The following is a 17,599-nucleotide window of genomic DNA, read 5'->3' as shown; positions in this document are numbered from 1 at the left end:
GCATGGACAAGGACTGCCACGATGAGCCCTGAGTGAAAATTCAGGCAGAGGGGAAGGCGGCCACTGTGAACACACATAGTGTCCCCTCACTCCTGCTCTATAAATAGGAGTCTCTCCCTAGAAACACACGAAGCCCCGGACGACGGCCTTGGGCCCTAGATGGTCCCGTGCATTCCATGCCAGCGCGATGCCTTCCCAAGGAGACAAGAAGCTTCTGTGGGCAGGACACACACGCACCTATGTGGCGCCGAGTGGGAATAGGCAGGCCCAAGTTCTAGGCACGTCTGCCACCCTTGCTCTCTTAACTTTGCCAAGTTACTGCTTCGTTTGGGTCTCCGTTTCCTTCTTTGAAGCTCCTCCCAGTTCTAGCATTCCATGATTTTTTTCAAAGGCCGAGATCTGGTGGGGGGACCCCAGAGAACCCACTCCAGGGGGACCATGCGTCCCGGGACCCCGATCAGAGGGCTCTTGGGCTGTATTTAGCATGCACCCTGCTCAGTTTCCAGTACCTGCCTGGCCCCTCGGGCCCCGCTCTGTGTCTCCTGTCAGTATACAGAAGGCCTCCGCCAACGACCCCGTGGTGACCTCACCACAACCCCAGCTTGTCAGAAAGCTGCCCGGCCTTTGTTCGGCTTGCAGGCTCCCTGACTTTGGTGTGGAGATCACAGGTCCCAGCACAATAGCCATTGTCTTCTCAATAATGCCCCTTGCCCCAACCACGCCCCCCACCGCTCCAGCCCCTGCTCCGTGGATCACCGCAGGCGGGCAGCAAGTGCCCCAGTCATGCTCCGTGCTGGCCACATGCCGTTTGCTCTGCCCTCTGAACCCTGCTTTGGGTTTCCGTTACAGGATGGACTTACTCTGCCATCAGGCTAGTGCTCTTCGGGGTTGGGGTGACGGCGGGGGTGGGGGGGCGCTTCTAGGCCTTTCAAGAATAACCTGAACCTTCTCCCTGTGTGGCGGAACCTTTCCCTTCTGCGGGAGTAGGGTCCCAAGAAGGCCCCAGCCCTGGCCCAGGTACCCAGACACCCTGGAAGCAGTCATGCTGTGGGAGCAGTGTGTGGAACAAATGCTTGGCAACAGCCCAGCTGGGGCCCCCCACCACTGAGGCCAGCCCCAGACCTCAGACTGCTCCCAGCAGCAGAGCAAGCAGCAGGCGGAGCTGCAAATGAGGCCTGGTTCTCCTTTTGCAAACCCTTCCCCAGAGCAGGGGGCAGATCATGCCATCCTTTTCCTACAGGGACACCAAGCCAGCCTCAATAAGCACCCTCACGCTGGGCAGCCAGCTTTCCGGAAAGGACTAAGCCCCGGGGAGGGGGGAGAAGTGCTCTGCCTCAGACCAGGCCTGATGCACCACTCAGCATATAGGGGTGCTTTCCCACAGTGACGATGTAGGCTTTGAGCCCGACAAGCCCACACCCCGTAGCAGAGACGTCTAACGCAGGCCGGGGGCCCGGCACACGGCAGCACACAGTAGGGAATCAACTAGTTTGGGCCATCTCAGCCCTGCAAAGCTGTCAGGTGAGATTCTGCACTAACTCTGGCAGAGCACCGAAGCCAGCAAGAGACTGCCAGCAGAGTGGCCCTTCCCCACAGGCCTCTGGGCCCCCCCTGCTAGGGCTGGATGGAGCCCTGGCATGGGATCTGGACGGGGTAGAGGGGACCCTGTATTTCAGATGTAGAGTGCCAATAAGGCAGCCTCTCCATCTCATCTGACAGTCACCCCGCTTTGCTGAGTCAGCAACCACCCAGGGAGAAGAAAGGAGACCCAGAGAAGGCTGGGGAAGAGGGGCTCCCCAGAGTCTGAGCAAGGACTCAGAGGAAACCTGAGTGCAGCCACACACTGTTCTCCCAAGAACATTCTGGCCACGGGAGGGGGCCAGCCCTAGCACCATCCCGCCATTTCCTCCTCAGGAAAAACCTTGCGCCAGCCCAGACCCGTGGGGAGAAGCAGGGTGGCTGGGCCTCCGAGGCACTGGGGCCTGGGCCAGGCTTACCTGGCAGCTTGTTTGGAGGAGAGGCGCCAGGCTGGTGGTGGGGAGAGCCGTGGGAGAGCAGGGGGTCCAGGCTGTGCGTCTGGCTCGAGCTGTAGGCGTCCATGGCCAGCTTCTGCCGGAACGCCTCCTCCTTCCTGCGGTTTGCAAACCAGTTGTAGACACGGACCTCAGTGACCAGGTTGGAGCCCAGGCCGTGGGCTTTGGAGGGGGAGACACCTCGCTGCAAACATTCTGCCCTGAGGATGGACGGGGGAGGGGGAAGCGGGGGAAGAAGGTGAGTGAGAGCAGCCAGGGGGAGGCCTGCTGGTCCTTGGCCTCAGACACAACATCTCAGTGCTCCTGCTCAGGAGCGTGAAGAGGCCAAGGACAGAGGTGGGGCCTGGGGAAAAGCCTGTTCTGAGAGAAGTCCAGCCCATGGAGTTATCTGGCTGGAGTAGGGCCGAAAATGGACCGCACAAGCTCTGTGGCCCGAGAATGAGGGGCTTAGGCCTCTGGTGTGGCTCCCGACACAGAGAGAACAGCCAACGGGCAGGTAATGCAGGGAGAGGGTCCAGACAGGGCCTCTTGATATCTTATGTTGCTACTCTTTCCAACCTACAAAAGGTGAAATCCTTCACTAGCTCCATCTGAACCCCTTCGAGGGACTTCTGGTCGTTTAGAGTTTGGATAGCCCCAAAAGGGTACCAGGATAGCCATATTCCTTATGTGCCACAGGAATCCTCTTCAAAGGGCAGGCTGGGAGCGGTGAAAGGAAGACACAGAGAGGTGCTTGGTCTCTAGCTTTATCACTGCTGGCCAGGTGGGAGAGGGACTCTCAGACACCGCTGGGTGCTGGGGGGGCTTCTCATTAGCAGGGGGACAGAGCATAGCCTGGGGATTCTGTGACATGTCCTTTCCTGGCTTCAGCTCTCTAGCCATATCTTGTTGTCAGAGCCAGACCAGCCCAGAGATGGACAGAGAGCCCGCAGGTCTTGGCCAGAGCAAAGACCAGACTTCTTTTTTCATTTCATTTCATTTCATTTCATTTCATTTCATTTATTGAGGGTGAGTACAAGCTCTCGTACAAGAAAGGGGGGAGGGGCAGAGAGACAGGGACAGGGAGAACCTCATGCACGCTCCATGCCCCGTGAAGAGCCTGACATGGGCCTAGATCTCACGACCCTAAGATCATGATGACTGGAGCTAAAATCAAGAGTCGGACGGTTAACTGACTGAGCCACCCCGGTGTCCCCCACCTTTTGCAGACCAGACTTTTCAGGAAGTCAAAGTTAATGTTGGAGTCAGGGAAGATGGCAGGAGTGAAAAAAAAAAAAAAAGATATCCCAAGGATTTCTAATAATTTTCTTTAAAATTATATGTGGTTGTTAAGATACAAAAAGAATTCTAAGCAGTGTAGACAGAGTGCATTGGACAGATCTAACCAATTCTTTTCCGCCAAGTTTCCTCCTGGACCAGTAAGTTGGTCAAAGCCAGAACCAGTCTCTGGCTAAGGGACCGTTTTTCCCTGGTCTGCATGGAGGTCAAACACTGGTTCTCATCCTACTGACATCTTATTTTTGGACCAGCAACCTCCAAATTATCTTCCCTACAATAACAGTTCATTGTTTAAGTACCCCTTGCCTCACAATCAACTCAACAAAGCGATGTACGTTTCTCGTTTCTCAACTCTAGGCTTTCTCGGGGTCTTTTTAAGGTTAACGTGGGTCACGACTCCCCGGGAGGAAGAATACACTTGAAGTTTCTCAAACTTATTTGTTAATAGTGTGAAATCAGGGTTCCATGGACACACTTTGGGAAACCCTGCCGTAGCCACACTTAGCTGGATAACCAATACTTCAATATCCCAGCACTGTAGGGATGGATCTCAGGTCCATGTGCTTGCCCGCCTGCTCGAGTGAGTTTCTGGTGGTGTTACCTGTTGCACTCCTCCACTAAGGCCTCCCTCTCTTCCTTGCTGGGGTTCTTTTGCCGGTCGTAGGCCTGGTACAAGATTTGCTGGGATGCGGGCCCCCATTTGAACCGGTTGCGACGCATCTTCTTGTTGGCGGGCTCAGAGCAGGCGTCATCGGACTGCCCAGGCCCCTGGCTCTGTTGACTGAACTCTGGAAAGAGAAACAGCAGCTGATCCTGACTGCCTTTGTCTGTCATATTTCCAGAACTCTGGACTGTCTGGTTGAACTCTGAAAAGAGAAAGGAGTAGATTTGATAGGGTCTGTAGCCTTCACTTGGCAGACAGATAGACAGACAGACAAAAACACCTTTATTCCTCTCCCCTAAGCTTTGCCATCTGCCGTTATGACGTGTGGGGCCATGGGGTCCAGAGGGGAAGCCCACAACAGGCCCCTCACTGCCCACTTCGGTTTGCTCCACCAAAGCCACCGCTTTCCTTTCTCTGAAGGAGCTCCCATGTGGCCCAGCCACTGTCTGAGTGGCAGTGTGTTTTCATCGGCTCACTGGCCCTCAGACATGAAGCAAGCCTCTGAATCCTGAACTCTTGTATTTTGGTGTCCAAGAGGATGAGCTCAACCAAGTCTCAGGTCTAGAGGTAAAGGGCTCAAAGATACAATATGCTCTTAGACAAAATATTCAGAAACTAAAAACAGCTCTCCCCAGCGCTCCTCTCTCCTCATGCATCCTAGGCATCTACCTTATGATGTTATCCCCTCAGAAAAACCCAAAACCTGTTCACTATTACTTAGGAATAAATATAACTGGAGTTTTAGAATAGAAAGAGAAGAAGCTCTCAGATTTCGGATAATTTCAAAGGCATGGTGTGTGTGTGTGTGTGTGTGTGTGTGTGTGTCCAGGGGTCCATTTATGAGGGAAACAGCCCAAGAAGGAAAGGTCTTACGGATCTGCCTCACTTTTGACAGACGGCAAATGCAGAAGACTGCAAACACAGGACCTTTCTAGCAATGGCATTTAATGAGTTGGAGAAAGATAAATGTAGACAAAGCGATGCTCCCCGTCAATTCCCAGGATCTGGTTACATAGTGACCCTCAATACATTTTTTTTTTGAATGAAAGAATGAAAGGTGGCAGCTCACCCACTGGGGACACTCTAGCCCATGTGGTTTAAATGAGATTTACTTTTCACTTGTGGGAGAAGAGAACTTTGTTTTCGTCTTCCTCAGAACTACACGAACCAGGGTTCAGAGTCATTAGTTCCATTTTACAGATGAACAAACACAGAGGCCAACCACCCTGCTAAGCAAGGACACATGACAGATTCACTTCCTAACTCCCAGTCCCCAGGTTCTGGACCTTGATGTTTTTCTTTCTTGGTTCCTGGAGTCACTTATGCAGGTGTCAGAGGCAACTTGATCCAAAATTCTCCAAGGTTCAGAGTCAGGCCACTATTTAATGCTCAAATTCCCTCTACGACACCCTGCCACGTGGTCTTCCAGTCTACACCCCTTCAGCGATGGGGAACTTACTACCGGTCTAGGGATCATTTTCCATTTTGGCCCATCCTCAGTAACAGTGGGCCTCTAACCAGCCTGAACTTGAGACTCTGCTACAGGCCGTGCTGGCTTCATCTGAACTGGTTGCCGACTGGCCAAGTTCTAAGTAGTGTCTGAACCTGTTTTTGTCCCTGGGGCCTAGGATTTGGGTCCTATCCACTCTGGAGGATTCTCAGGCCACTTTCGGCTCCGTGTTCAGTGATTCCCAATAACTGCTTCAGACACCTCGAGAGAAGCCCTGCCCAAGCTCTGGGCAGGAAGCCACTGTCTCAGTTTTGGCTAATTGAGGGCCCAAGCCAAGTCACCTAACTCTCCCCACCGCCTGCTTCCCTGCCTGTGGGATGGGACCGGGTGAAAACCTAAGGGGGCACTCAAGAGTCTTTCAGAACATCTATCTCTAGTCAGGATGATGATGGGGACCCACATTCCTAGGGAGGCCATGTTTTTCCAAGTGCCTCCACACCTCTTACATTACTGGGTCTCCATGGCCACTGGCTTGTACAGCCACCTGAGGGACAGCAAGAGGGGGAGAAAGAAGTTCCTCACTCAGAGGTCTGCCTCAAGGTCTCCTCTCCTCCCTGTGGCGTCACCAAGAGTAAGAGGCAAGGCCAGTAAGGATAATCCCGAGGACCCAGGAGCCACAGGAGGCTCTTCCTGTACTTCCAAATACTGATCATGACAATGAATGTGTATTGAGCCCCCGGTGTGGTGGGGTATCCAAAAGGTCCATCTAACTCTTACAACATCTCCAAGCAAGAAGTCTGGTCTTCTCCGTTTTGTAGCTGAAGAAACTGAGATTCAGACTGCTTATAGGACTTGCCCAAAGTTGTATGGATGTGAGGCATGGGCCATAGCCCTACAGACACAAAGCCCCCTTAATCAGCAACCTTTGCATCGCCTCTTGGTACAAGCCAAACCCAAACAATACATCCACAAAACCATCACATCTGACTTGGGTGGAGGTAACAGAACTGACTAATTTTGTCTGTGGTAGGTGTGAGGCTCCCTCATAGCTGCCCAGAGTTTGGGATGGCCTCTGTCTGAGGGCTGCCTTCTGGGGAGGCAGCCTCCCTGCACGCATGCCCAAATCGGCCAGGCTGCCTTGATTGCAGGTGCCTGGAAATATCTGGGCTCTGCCCACCTCAGGGCCCTAGCCTCTGGAGTTTTGAAGAACTGGACTTCGGCCCATCCTCCAGCCACCACCACCTCTCCTCCGCTTCCTTCTAGATCAATGGGGGGAAGCAGGGAGACAGAAAATGTTCTGGTTTCAGCAGCCTCTTTATAGGCTCAGGAGCTAGCTTGGACAAGCAGATTCTCTACATGTGCATGGGCCCATGAATATTATCACTGATATTATCATTTTTCATTTTTCAAAAAAGTATGTCTTTTTATTTTTATTTTTTTTTTTAGAGATTTTATTTATTTATTTGACAGAGAGAGATCACAAGTAGACAGAGAGGCAGGGAGAGAGAGAGAGAGAGAGGGAAGCAGGCTCCCTGCCGAGCAGAGAGCCTGATGCGGGACTCAATCCCAGGACCCTGAGATCATGACCTGAGCCGAAGGCAGCGGCTTAACCCATTGAGCCACCCAGGCGCCCCAAGTATGTCTTTTTAAATGCTCCCCCCTGGTTTGGGGGGTAGGGGAGGAAAAAATGAAACAAGATGGGATCGGGAGTGAGACAAACCATAAGAGACTCTTAATCTCACAAAACAAACTGAGGGTTGCTGGGGGGTGGGAGGGTAGGGATAGGGTGGTGGGGTTATGGACACTGGGGAAGGTATGTGCTATGGTGAGTGCTGTGAAATGTCTAAGCCTGACGATTCACAGACCTGTACCCTTGGGGCAAATAACATATTAAATGTTAATAAAAATAATTTAAAAAAATAAATGCTCCCCCCTTTCTCCTTTCACACGTTCCATCTCACTTGCTAATTTTTATCCCATGCTTGTGTATCTTGTATTCATCCTGCAAGAATTGGGTCCAATGCCACCTCCTCTAGGAAGCCCTCTGTGATATCTCCAGACAATTTAGCAATTCCTCTGCTGCCCCTTGTGTACACCTTTATAACAGCTCTTAGAAAGCAACCGTCATTATTTACTTAAACATGCCATTTCCCTCATCAGGTGGTAAATCCAGGAAAAAAGAGCCTGTGCATCTTACAGCCCAGGACAGTGTTTGACACCTAACTGAAGTTCAAATAATATTTACAGAATGAAGGAATGTTTCTTAAGATTTAGACCTCATGTGGCTTTAAAACAATAATGATTTTAAAAATCCCTTGCAGAGGAAAAAAAAATCCCTTGCAGTCTCATCTCAAGCATCTTGAGAAACTTTCTGGGACGTGTGTCTTTTTCATAGCTTCTAACTGGCCTTTCCTGGATCTCTCTGCTTTCTGAGAGATCCACTGAACACAGGGAGGCAGCTCAAACTGGAGATGCCACATGAGGCTTGGACTGGAGTGAGGGCAGGCCCAAGGGTTCTCTGGCCTTCAGAGACTGTGGCTCCTGAGAATGTTCTCAGACTCTCCAGGAATCACAGAGAGTTGCTTCATGTCAGAAACACAAATTCTTAAAGACCTAGCCACTGTGGGTGGTGAATCAACCCCTAGTTTAAAAGGGGCCCCTTCTCCTATGCAGCAAAGACCTCTGCCTTTGCTTCTTCTCATCTGACCATTTAATGCTTCCAACAAACAGCCACCCTAGGAGATGGAGGTCTAAAACTTTTCCCTCCTCCAGGAAGCCTTTCCACCCACGGGCACGGAGACAATCAATACTGAAATAATCACTTCAGAGCACTGTATGGCAGAAAACAAGAAAGATTTTTTAGAAAGTGGACATCCAGTGAGAGGGGAAAAAACCCAACCCAGAAAGTGGTGGAAATTAGTATCTTGATGAAGAGAGAGGAGCCCACGGCCCAGAGGACAGTGGATGGGAAGAGGACAGTGGGATGGGATGGCCCAGAGGACAGTGGATGGGAAGAGTGGAAAACTCATACAAAATTTTCCTGGGAAAAGGGCCAGATCAAAATAATTAAAGGATAATGTAAAAGCATATTCTCCTAAAAATAAAAACAGTCCATCATTCAAATGCAGTTCAAACTTCCCTATGCTTCAAAACAAAAATCTCTTGGTATTACTGACTGGAAGAAATCTTGGGACAGAAAGAAAATTTGGGGATGGAAGTGGGAATGACAGCAACTGATTGGCCAGTGTCCCAAATGGAGACACTGCTGCTGTGTCCTGATTTAGCCAGAGCGGCTTCCTCATCACACAGGGTCATCAGCTGAAGTCTCAAAACTGTGTCGATATTGACATATGTCAGGGATCATCCTAAATTGCTTTGGGATGAGAGTGCTCCTGCTCCCAGAAACAGGGTTGAGTTCTGACTGTATCTGTATCTATAGCTATCTTCTGTTTTGTACATGCTCTCCAGAGGGGAGGAAAAGAACAGTATTAGTGATCAACAGGTATGGATGGCTACAGGACGTCTTCCTTGGGAACTCCGATCTGCGGCAAGGAGAGCTGTTTGGTTTAGTTTGGGGACAACAGTCCACTGTTACCTACTTGGTTTCAAAGAGAAGGATGCTGGAAGCGGGGACCAGAAAATTCAATGTACATCGCACACACTAATGGACTCATCAAGGCAGCTGGCTGGGTAGTAAGGAACCATGGAAGAAGAAAATGATGGAAATCAATCCGCTGTATAACTACGAAAACCAAATCCACCTGCCAGCTTCCTTGTATCTGCCAAATGCTCCGCAGGCCTTCTGGATGTAGAGGAAACTGAGGCATCCCACAGGGGTCAGAGTTAGGGCAAAGGTCACTCCAGGTTGAGGTCCAGCAGGGGTTAGAGCACTTACGTCGGAGGATCTCTCGTTGCTTTCGGACGTACCAGGTGTAGAGGGCTGCGCGCTTCTGGGTCTTCATGGGGGTGCCCTTGTTGAGATGCTGAGAGAGGTGGGACTGGTTGAGACCCGTGACATCGACCACTTCCCTCTGGGGGATGTTGTGCTGCTGCATGTAGCCCTTAATCATTTTGGCAGCCCTCCAGGGGTCCTCGCTAGACAGATAAGCAGACGGTTAGGATTTTGGTGGAAGATGTCTGGGTAGAAATATTCCCTTTTTAGGGCTTCTACCTACACTCTGTGCAAAACCCTGATCTTCACCCACTTCTTCCATCTGCCCAAGTGACATCCAGGGGAGAGAGGTAAGGCCAAAACAAAACCTAAAGGAAAGGGAGACAAGAGCTCCTATACAGTATACTCAGTCCCTGTCATCGGAGATCAGGAGGATAAAGGTGACAATGACATCCCATCTTCAGGGATGGGGAGGCACTACCAGCACTCACTTTCTTTAGCAGAGAGAAAAGTTCCTATTTTATTTTGCTTTCCTTCCTTTTCCTGGAAAGTGAGGGGCGTGAAGGCAAAAGGCCTTTTGGAAAGTGGAGATGCCATTAACTTGGGGCTGGGCGGGCTGATCCTGCAATGACAGGGGGCAGCACCAGTCTGGAATTCCAGACCTTTTCCACATTATTTCCTTTCTGAGTAGGTGTCTCAGTTTTTTTGTCCTATAAAATTGGAGTGAAACATTTGTGTCCATCTCCTGAGAAGCAATGAGGACTTCTCAGCCAAATGTTAAACAGTTTTCAGAGTTTCAGAAAAGTTTTTAAGAAATACAATGATGTTCCTCCTCCCAGAAAGAAGAATCACTCCAGGGAGGTACGGCAGGTTTAAAAACCAACCAACCAACCAAACAAAAAACAACCCTCCACAGCCCTACCTCCCAGATGAAACCTAATGGGGATGGATAATTTCAAATCAAATTTTTTTAAAGATTTTATTTATTTATTTGACAGAGAGAAAGATCACAAGTAGGCAGAGAGGCAGGTAGAGAGAGGAGGGGAAGCAGGCTCCCTGCTGAGCAGAGAGCCTGATGTGGGGCTCCATCCCAGGACCCTGGGATCATGACCTGAGCTGAAGGCAGAGGCTTAACCCACTGAGCCACCCAGGCGCCCCTCAAATCAATTTTTGAATAAGATATTAACCATCCCAAATGCCATGGTTTCTCCTATTCTTACCCTGATCCTATCAGGGAAGAAATATATCTGGAAGGCAATGTTTCTCATCAATTTCAAGCATGGGATAAGAACTTGATTATACTTCTCATTTCTCAGAATATACGCAAAAAGCTTCTCTACAGCAATGTACTAGGGTTTTTGAATTTTATTTATTTAAAGTGCTTTCAACTTTGCCAGTATATTTTCTTGCTTATTGAATAGGTGACTTCAAAGTGAGAGGTGTCACTTAAAACAAGAAATTTTAAAAATGAGGCACAATATAGAACAAAAGTATTCACTCCACATATCCACATATACTATTTGATACAGTTATATATTTAACTTAAAAAAAGACCCAGTACCCCTTTACTATATGCTGATGTGTATAACAGTCTGATAGAACATGAAAAAAAAAGAAGAAAAAACCTGAGTTTGAAATGAAACAATAAAGAACGTGTAAAGCAGAGGCTAAAACAGAGATACTGTTGCAAATGAAACGGTCATTTCTAAATGGTGCCTATCACATGGCAAATAAAATTTATTTTTGTTTAACGAATTTAAAAATTTGTAAGTAAACATATTTTGTAAGCGTCTGAATAACTGGTTATTTTAACAAATCTTTGATATTAAATTCGTGAGATCACAGGCTTTAGCAGAGATGTTTTGAAAGACACACTTTTAAGATTAATTATATATATATGTCAATACATTTCTCAAGTATTTATAAAGGTACATCCAAGTGATGAAACATAATGAACTAACAAGGACAAAAAAATGCGAAAACGCAATCCATTTCACACATGGAAAATATCCACACGACGCAAATACCCGTGTAAACATCAGCGATCATTTTAACGCTTGCTTCTGGGGAATATTTCCATAGATATTTTTAGGGTAGAAAAACACTTTCAACAGATACAACTGCTTTGGAACTTAGAAAACGCCTTTGGATTTTCAAAGTTAATTGCTTTAACAGATTCTTTGACTCTCTTCGTTTTGTTTAAATTTCTTTACCTGTGTTCATTTCGTGTGTCTAGGAAACCTAGCAAAATAGTTTACTGTTCTAAGATGGAAAGGTTCTGTGGAAAGAATAATTAGTTTAACAACTGGGAAGGTTAAAGAAAAAAAAAAAAAAACCACACAGGGAAACCCTACAAACTCGAGCAAACCCTTCAGCCCGTATTTAATGACAAGAGCCAGGGGGAAGATGGCGTTGTTATACCTTTACAGCTCTCTGACCCCACAATTCACCTGTATTCACCGGGAGGACCCCAGAGAGCTGGTTACGTTTGTCCATTTGAAAATACAGCTTAGATCAAGAGGTTCCAAAGCCCGACAAATACACGGATCCCGAGAAACACGAGCGGCCACTGTGCCGGGAGCGCAGGTGTCAAACGTGCGACCCCGGTGCCGGGAGTGGGCCCAGCACGCTCCTTTTCAAACAGGGACTCTGCTGCCCAGGAGCAGGAAAGCCCTGGACCCCCGTACAGTTCGCCCCGAGCTCCTTCAGAAGCCTCAACTCTGGCTTCCTTCCTTTCCAAACGCCCGGGCTCCCGAGGCAGCTCCAGCCCGGAGCGCGGGGCCAAGCGGTACGCGGTCCCGGACCTTTCCTTCTTGCCTTTCTCTTCCAGGAGTCCTGCGTCCAGCAAAGACACTTCCGTTCTGTTCTTTCCACTTTACCGGAACAGGGTGGGCAAAAAAGGGAGTGCTCTGGAGCCGACCGTGCAGTGACCTGGGAACCGCTAGCAATTTCTTGAAAAATTACTTTAATAAAGTCTGAGCACTCCCGAAGGTGGGGGAGGGAAGGCGGCACCCGCCTGGGAAAGGAGGGAAAACCGTGGGTCTGTCCTCTACGTCTCCAGCCGGGTGAGGGTCTCTGCCCCTCGCCTCCCTCCCCGCCCCGCGGGAGCCAGGCTGCGCCGAGGGCACAGGGCCGAGGCCGCGTCTGCTGGTGCGCACCGCCCCGGGGCGGCCCGGACAGCCCAGCTTAGGTGCCGGGGGGCCTGGCGGGGAGCGCCCCGCAGCGCCGAGCGCGTGCACGGGCAGGAGCCCCGCGTCTGCGTTCGGACTTCCTTCCCTCTCTAAGCCGCGTTTACAACTTCACCAATGAATAACCCGCCTCTCTTCTTAACCTAATCACAACTCTTTGTGTATCTTTCTGTTGATGATTTATAGAAATAAATTAATAACACCCTAACTCCACGTGCTGCCGTTTATGTTACATCTCTGCTGCGTCCAACCCAGCGCGGGGTTGGGTGCGGAGGGGGCCCTGGGTCGCCTCGGGCTTCGCAGAACGTCCCAGAACCCCGCTGGAAGACGCACGCTAGCGGCCAGGTGGATGGGCCTGGGCCCCGCGGGCTTCCTGTGGCAGGCGGCCGGGAGCTCGGTTAGACTGCCCGGCCTGCACGACCTCCAGGCCGACCTGGAGCCCCAGCGGCTCCTCTTCCGACCCCTCACCTTCCTGCGCCCGAACCTCGGCGGTAACGAAACCGCCGCCGCTCGGGGGAACCGCGAGGGAAGAACCTCAAACCTACGAACAACAAAAAAAGTACTTCGGAGGGGAAAAATCTAGAAATCCCCAATTATCTTTGCTAGAGAGTAAGCCGCTGGGTCCCCAGATGGCAAATTCAAATGCAGGGTCACATCCCACCCCCAAACTGCTGCTGCGGCCGGGACACCGAGGCTGCCTTACTCGGGGCGCGGCTTTGGTTCCGGCCCCTGTCCTGAAATCTCGGCGCTGAAGGGTCCGAGGCCACGCAAGGGACTCGGTCCTAAAGCCGAGGTGCCGGGAGCGACGTGCGGTCTAAGGGAACCGCTCGGCTCCTTGGATAATTAGTAACTAGCTGTCAAAGCCCTAGGCCGGTCGGGGAGACCCAGCAAAAGATCCCAGGCCCGCCAGGCGGCCCGAATTCCGCGAGGAAGCCGGGATGTCGGCGGCCAGGTCTGGAAACGCCCTTCTTTCTCAAAATGCCACCAAATCCGCTGCGAAGGCGGTCTCAGCCGCACTTGCCCCTGGCTTCCTTAGATACGTGTTCCTTTTGCCCCGTGCGGGTCCGCCCTGGCCCTACAACACGCAAACGTTTCCCTTTGCAAATCTAACCTGGCCCTGAGGATTCTGGATAACCCTAGGGCCTTGCAGGGGCACTGCAGATGGGAGTGCCCTCCAGAGAGCTCGCCCCCCGGATCCCGGCCCCGGGCGCCGCCAGTCCCTCTGAAAGGACAGCGGGACGCGGTGCCGGACGCCGGCCGGCGTTTCCCGGGACGGGAGAGGCGGCGCGCGGGAGAAACGCTCGGCCTGGGACCTGTGCGGGCGGGAGCCTCTGCTCACGGGAAGTGGCCACTGACTCACTGCACCCACTCGCACCCTCCAGTCGCGCGAGCACACCTCCCGCCCAGAGCTCCGCCGCTCGGGCTCTCCCAGGCCGGGAGGGCCCCTCGGGTCCCGGGCGCTGGCCTGGGGAAGGGGAGATGGAGCCTCGGGATTCAGGGCCGAGTGCGGCACTGGGAGGGGTCCAGGTGTTGGGAGAGAGGCGGAGCACCCCCCCGGGGGACTTCTCTGGTGGGAAACAGGGTCGCGCGCAGCGCCACTCAGGCACAAGGCCCGGGCTTCAGGGTTTGGGGCGCGTACTCCCCACCTCGGTCCGCGCCTACCTGAGCATCCGGTCCACCTCCGCCCGCTGCTCCGCCGCCTCCTCGGTGTTGAGCGCTTGCAGCTCCTTGAGGATGGGAGGGGTGTCATAGTCGTCCCCGTCTTCGGAACCCTCGTCCCCAGACAAGCGGCCCTTGGCGTGGCCGTTCGTGAGCGTATGAAAGACTGGCTTGGTGTCGGGGTCGGCCCCGTTCCCGGGGGACAGGGGCAGCGTCTCCAGCTTCACCCCGAAACTCGGGGATGGCAGCAACTCCTCTAAGGCCTGGACCAGCACCTCCTTGGTGACCCCGGAGCTCAGCAGGGCGCTCAGGAGTTCTTGCTGGAGCGACGTAAGCTTGGACACCATTTTCCAAGGACAGAAAAAGAAGGGGGTGAGGGGGTGGGTGGGTGCAAGAGAGGAGGGTGGAGGGGAGTTTCACAAGCGAACCCCAAGTCCAGGAGCCCCCCCCACCCTTCAGCCTCCAGACACCTGTTAACTCCCCAGGGTCCCGGAGTCTCCTCCGAGAGGAGCCAGAAAACTTCTAACTTGCCATGATCGCCACCATTAGGCCATATAAGATATGCAAATTAGCGGGGAGGGCCCGGCTTTCGGCAAGATGCAAATGGTCTTGGGGAGGGGGGAAAGGGAGAGAGGGAGAGCATGAGGGGGCAGACGTGGAGAGCTGGAGACCTAGACCGGGAGCAGGGCATGCCAGGGTCCATTGTACTCACGCTGGGGGGCTGAAGACCTTCTTGTAGTGGTTCTGTTTATCAGCCAAACTTTAGCTGACCTTTGGACTTGGTAAGCAAGCAGCTTGCAGCCTCGGTGTGGGAGGCTCCGGGGCTTTTCCAGACGCCGCGGGCCCAGGTTTAGTCTGGAGAGAAGAAACTGCATTTCAGGGGTGCAGGTGAGAGCTGGAGGGAGTTGGGGTGCCCTTGGAAGGAGACGGAGGGTGCGAAGAGTTAGAGGCGCCTTCCGACGCATCCCAAACGACGCAGGTGGTGGGCAGGGACAGCCAGCGGGGCGCGGAGAAACTGCCCCCTAGGAAATGGACGCGGAGACTCGGAGGAAACGGGGGTGGCAGGCGGGTGAGTGCGGATCGCGGCGACCCCATTTAGTTCTACCCGTACTATTTTGCAGACCCCAGGCCTTCCCCAGACGAGTCTTAGAGGTTTGGATTCGCAGAACTGCCGGCCTGAGAGGGTAGGCGACAGGGAAGGAGGCCCCACTAATTTATGGCCCGGGGAGCAGCCAAAGTTGAGGTCCTCCAGCGGCCGGGCTGCCCCAGCACCCAGGTCGGCCAAGCCTCGGGGGGGAGCTGGCCCCCTGGGCCAAGCTCTCCAGTTTAAACGCAGAATATCAAAGCGCCTCTGCTTTTCCGGCGAAACTAGGACTGCAGGGCCTCCTTTCAAACAGTGAAAGCAAACCTTGGCCTGCGGCTGGCTGGAGGGACAGTGGGAGCTGCGTGTCCCCCGGCCCACTGCCTTCTGGTTTATTCGCAGCTCCAGGACCCAGCGGTTCTCACAGCCAAGGACAGAGCTCCTCCGGGGTGAAATCAACCAAGGCAGTGGCAGGAGGGAGCCAGCGCCCACGAAGACGCTGAGGGAGTGAAGATTTTTACCACCTTGGCCTGGGTCAGGAAGGAAGCCCGAACCTTTCAGTTCTTTGGGAGTTTCACCTGCATCTCCCCTGTCGGTGTGGGAAGGAAGGAGGCCTGCGGCGCCCCTGGACCTACATACAGGCTGGCCCTGACCTGCAGTAGAACAGGGCAAGGAGCTTTTTAGGATCCACAGTTTGTACACCCATAGCTCCCAGGGCAGAGGAACCCCAGCCCTCTTTAAGCCTCAGTTTCCTCATCCGTGAAATACTGATGCCAGTAGTGCCGGGAGAGGGGCGGGCGTTGCATACATTGAATGAGACCACCTGTGAAACCCTTGGCTTAATAATTGTTCACACTTTTCAGTCTGGGAAAGGGAGGAAGCCAGTTTCCAGTAGGAAAAGCTAACCCCTGGGGCCTTAGCTTCTCAGAATCAGGCAGATCCAGAGCTGGGCCCAGAGGGACTGGGAGATTAGGGACAAAAATTCAGAATCAGCAGGGAGTTTGCAAAGGAGCTTCTAATCAAATTCTCCTACCATTACCACCTTTAAAAGACAATTAGGAGGAAGTTCAGCGAGGGGGAAGGAAAGGTTGGCGGCTCTCATCTGCTTGGTTCTGGATGAATCTAGGTGTGTGGGAGCTGAAGTCCCAAGTGGGACTAACTGCGGAGGAGTGAGGCTGCCTCTCTTAAAGGGTCTGCTCCCTCCTGGGACGCGTGCTGGGAGCCAGAAGGAAGGGGGCCACTGTGCTCCTGTAGCCTTGAAGAAGGCTGCCACCATCTCACGCTCTTTCCTTGAGAAAGGAGAAATAAGTTGATGGAAATGAGGGCCCTTCATTCTACCCTGTTGTCTTTTAGTTTGTTGTGACATATGGCAGGTCCTTGCCCCTCACAATTTGGCCCAATGAGAGAACATTCTCTGCCTACCAAGCTCCCCTCAGCCAGGATAATGAAGTGTTGAGAGTAAATGTCCCTGGAGAACAATCTCTTTTTCTCTGTCTCTCACTTGCTATCATGATAGAAGCAGTCAAGTGTAATGAAAATCAGTTTCTGTGTTCAGCTGGGAAAACCCATTAAAACACCAGCACTCACTTCCCTTTCAACAGCAAAGCTTTGATTCGTAGTTCCAAACTACTGAGCGCCAAGTCTGACTCAAGCTTCCTTGTCTCTCAAAATTCAGGTGTTTGCAAACCCATTCTTTCTCCCTCTAGCCCAAGCCAGTGAATGTACAGGAAGTTTCACCTTGATAGGGAAATTTCCTACCAGTGTCCGGGTATATCTATAGTTAGTCTGGCTGTCTGTATCCAGCACCTTCCTGTAATCCTCTGGCTCAGATCTACCTTGAATATGCTACCTGGTATAATAGGGGGGCTTACTAAATAGGGGCAATTAATAGATCTGCACAGATGCGATACCTACCTCTTCATATGGACATTTAAGAAGAAAAGTGTAGGGGCACCTGGGTGGCTCTGTGGGTTAAGCCTCTGCCTCTGGCTCAGGTCATGATCTCAGTGTCCTGGGTTGGAGCCCCGCATCAGGCTCTCTGCTCAGCAGGGAGCCTGCCTCCCCCTCTGCCTACCTCTCTGCCTACTTGTGACCTCTGTCAAATAAATAAATAAAATCTTTTAAAAAAAGAAGTGTAAGTATCTCAGCAGACAGTTCTTCAGGATTTTAGGATGTAGGTCATAAATGCTAATTGAGTTACCTCCTAAAATCCTTTGTTTAATATCCCCCAAATAGAGGAAACAAGAATATCGTTGAAATACTCTGTGTTTATGCTTCACCCAGGACAAAATGGTGATGAACTAATACAGTAGCCTCATTCTAAAGGTGGGAAAATAAAACATAAGACACTTAGA

The 17,599-nt window shown here is 51.9% G+C and overlaps 1 protein-coding gene across 3 annotated transcripts in view; it reads right to left on the bottom strand.

Moving 5' to 3' along the window:
- The window catches only part of LOC111151592 (HNF1 homeobox B), a 52,638-nt gene extending 38,124 nt beyond the window's left edge, over positions 1-14,514 (bottom strand). For 2 of the 3 annotated variants that reach the window (XM_022509669.1, XM_022509670.1), the window contains exons 1-4: positions 14,168-14,514; positions 9,321-9,520; positions 3,913-4,177; positions 1,998-2,233 (exon numbers count right to left, since the gene is read on the bottom strand). In XM_022509669.1, coding sequence (XP_022365377.1) covers positions 1,998-2,233; positions 3,913-4,177; positions 9,321-9,520; positions 14,168-14,511 — 1,045 coding nt within the window. In that variant the 5' untranslated portion in view covers positions 14,512-14,514. The remainder of the gene's footprint in view (positions 1-1,997; positions 2,234-3,912; positions 4,178-9,320; positions 9,521-14,167) is intronic. The other variant, XM_022509671.1, reaches the window with a different exon arrangement.
- Positions 14,515-17,599: the final 3,085 nt, after the last annotated feature.

This window comes from Enhydra lutris, unplaced genomic scaffold (genome assembly GCF_002288905.1).
Source record: "Enhydra lutris kenyoni isolate GAN:26980312 unplaced genomic scaffold, ASM228890v2 scaffoldscaffold26, whole genome shotgun sequence".
Lineage (NCBI taxonomy): Eukaryota > Metazoa > Chordata > Mammalia > Carnivora > Mustelidae > Enhydra > Enhydra lutris.
The sequence above is the reverse complement of the archived record's forward strand: the minus strand, read 5'-3'. Positions and strand labels throughout refer to the sequence as shown.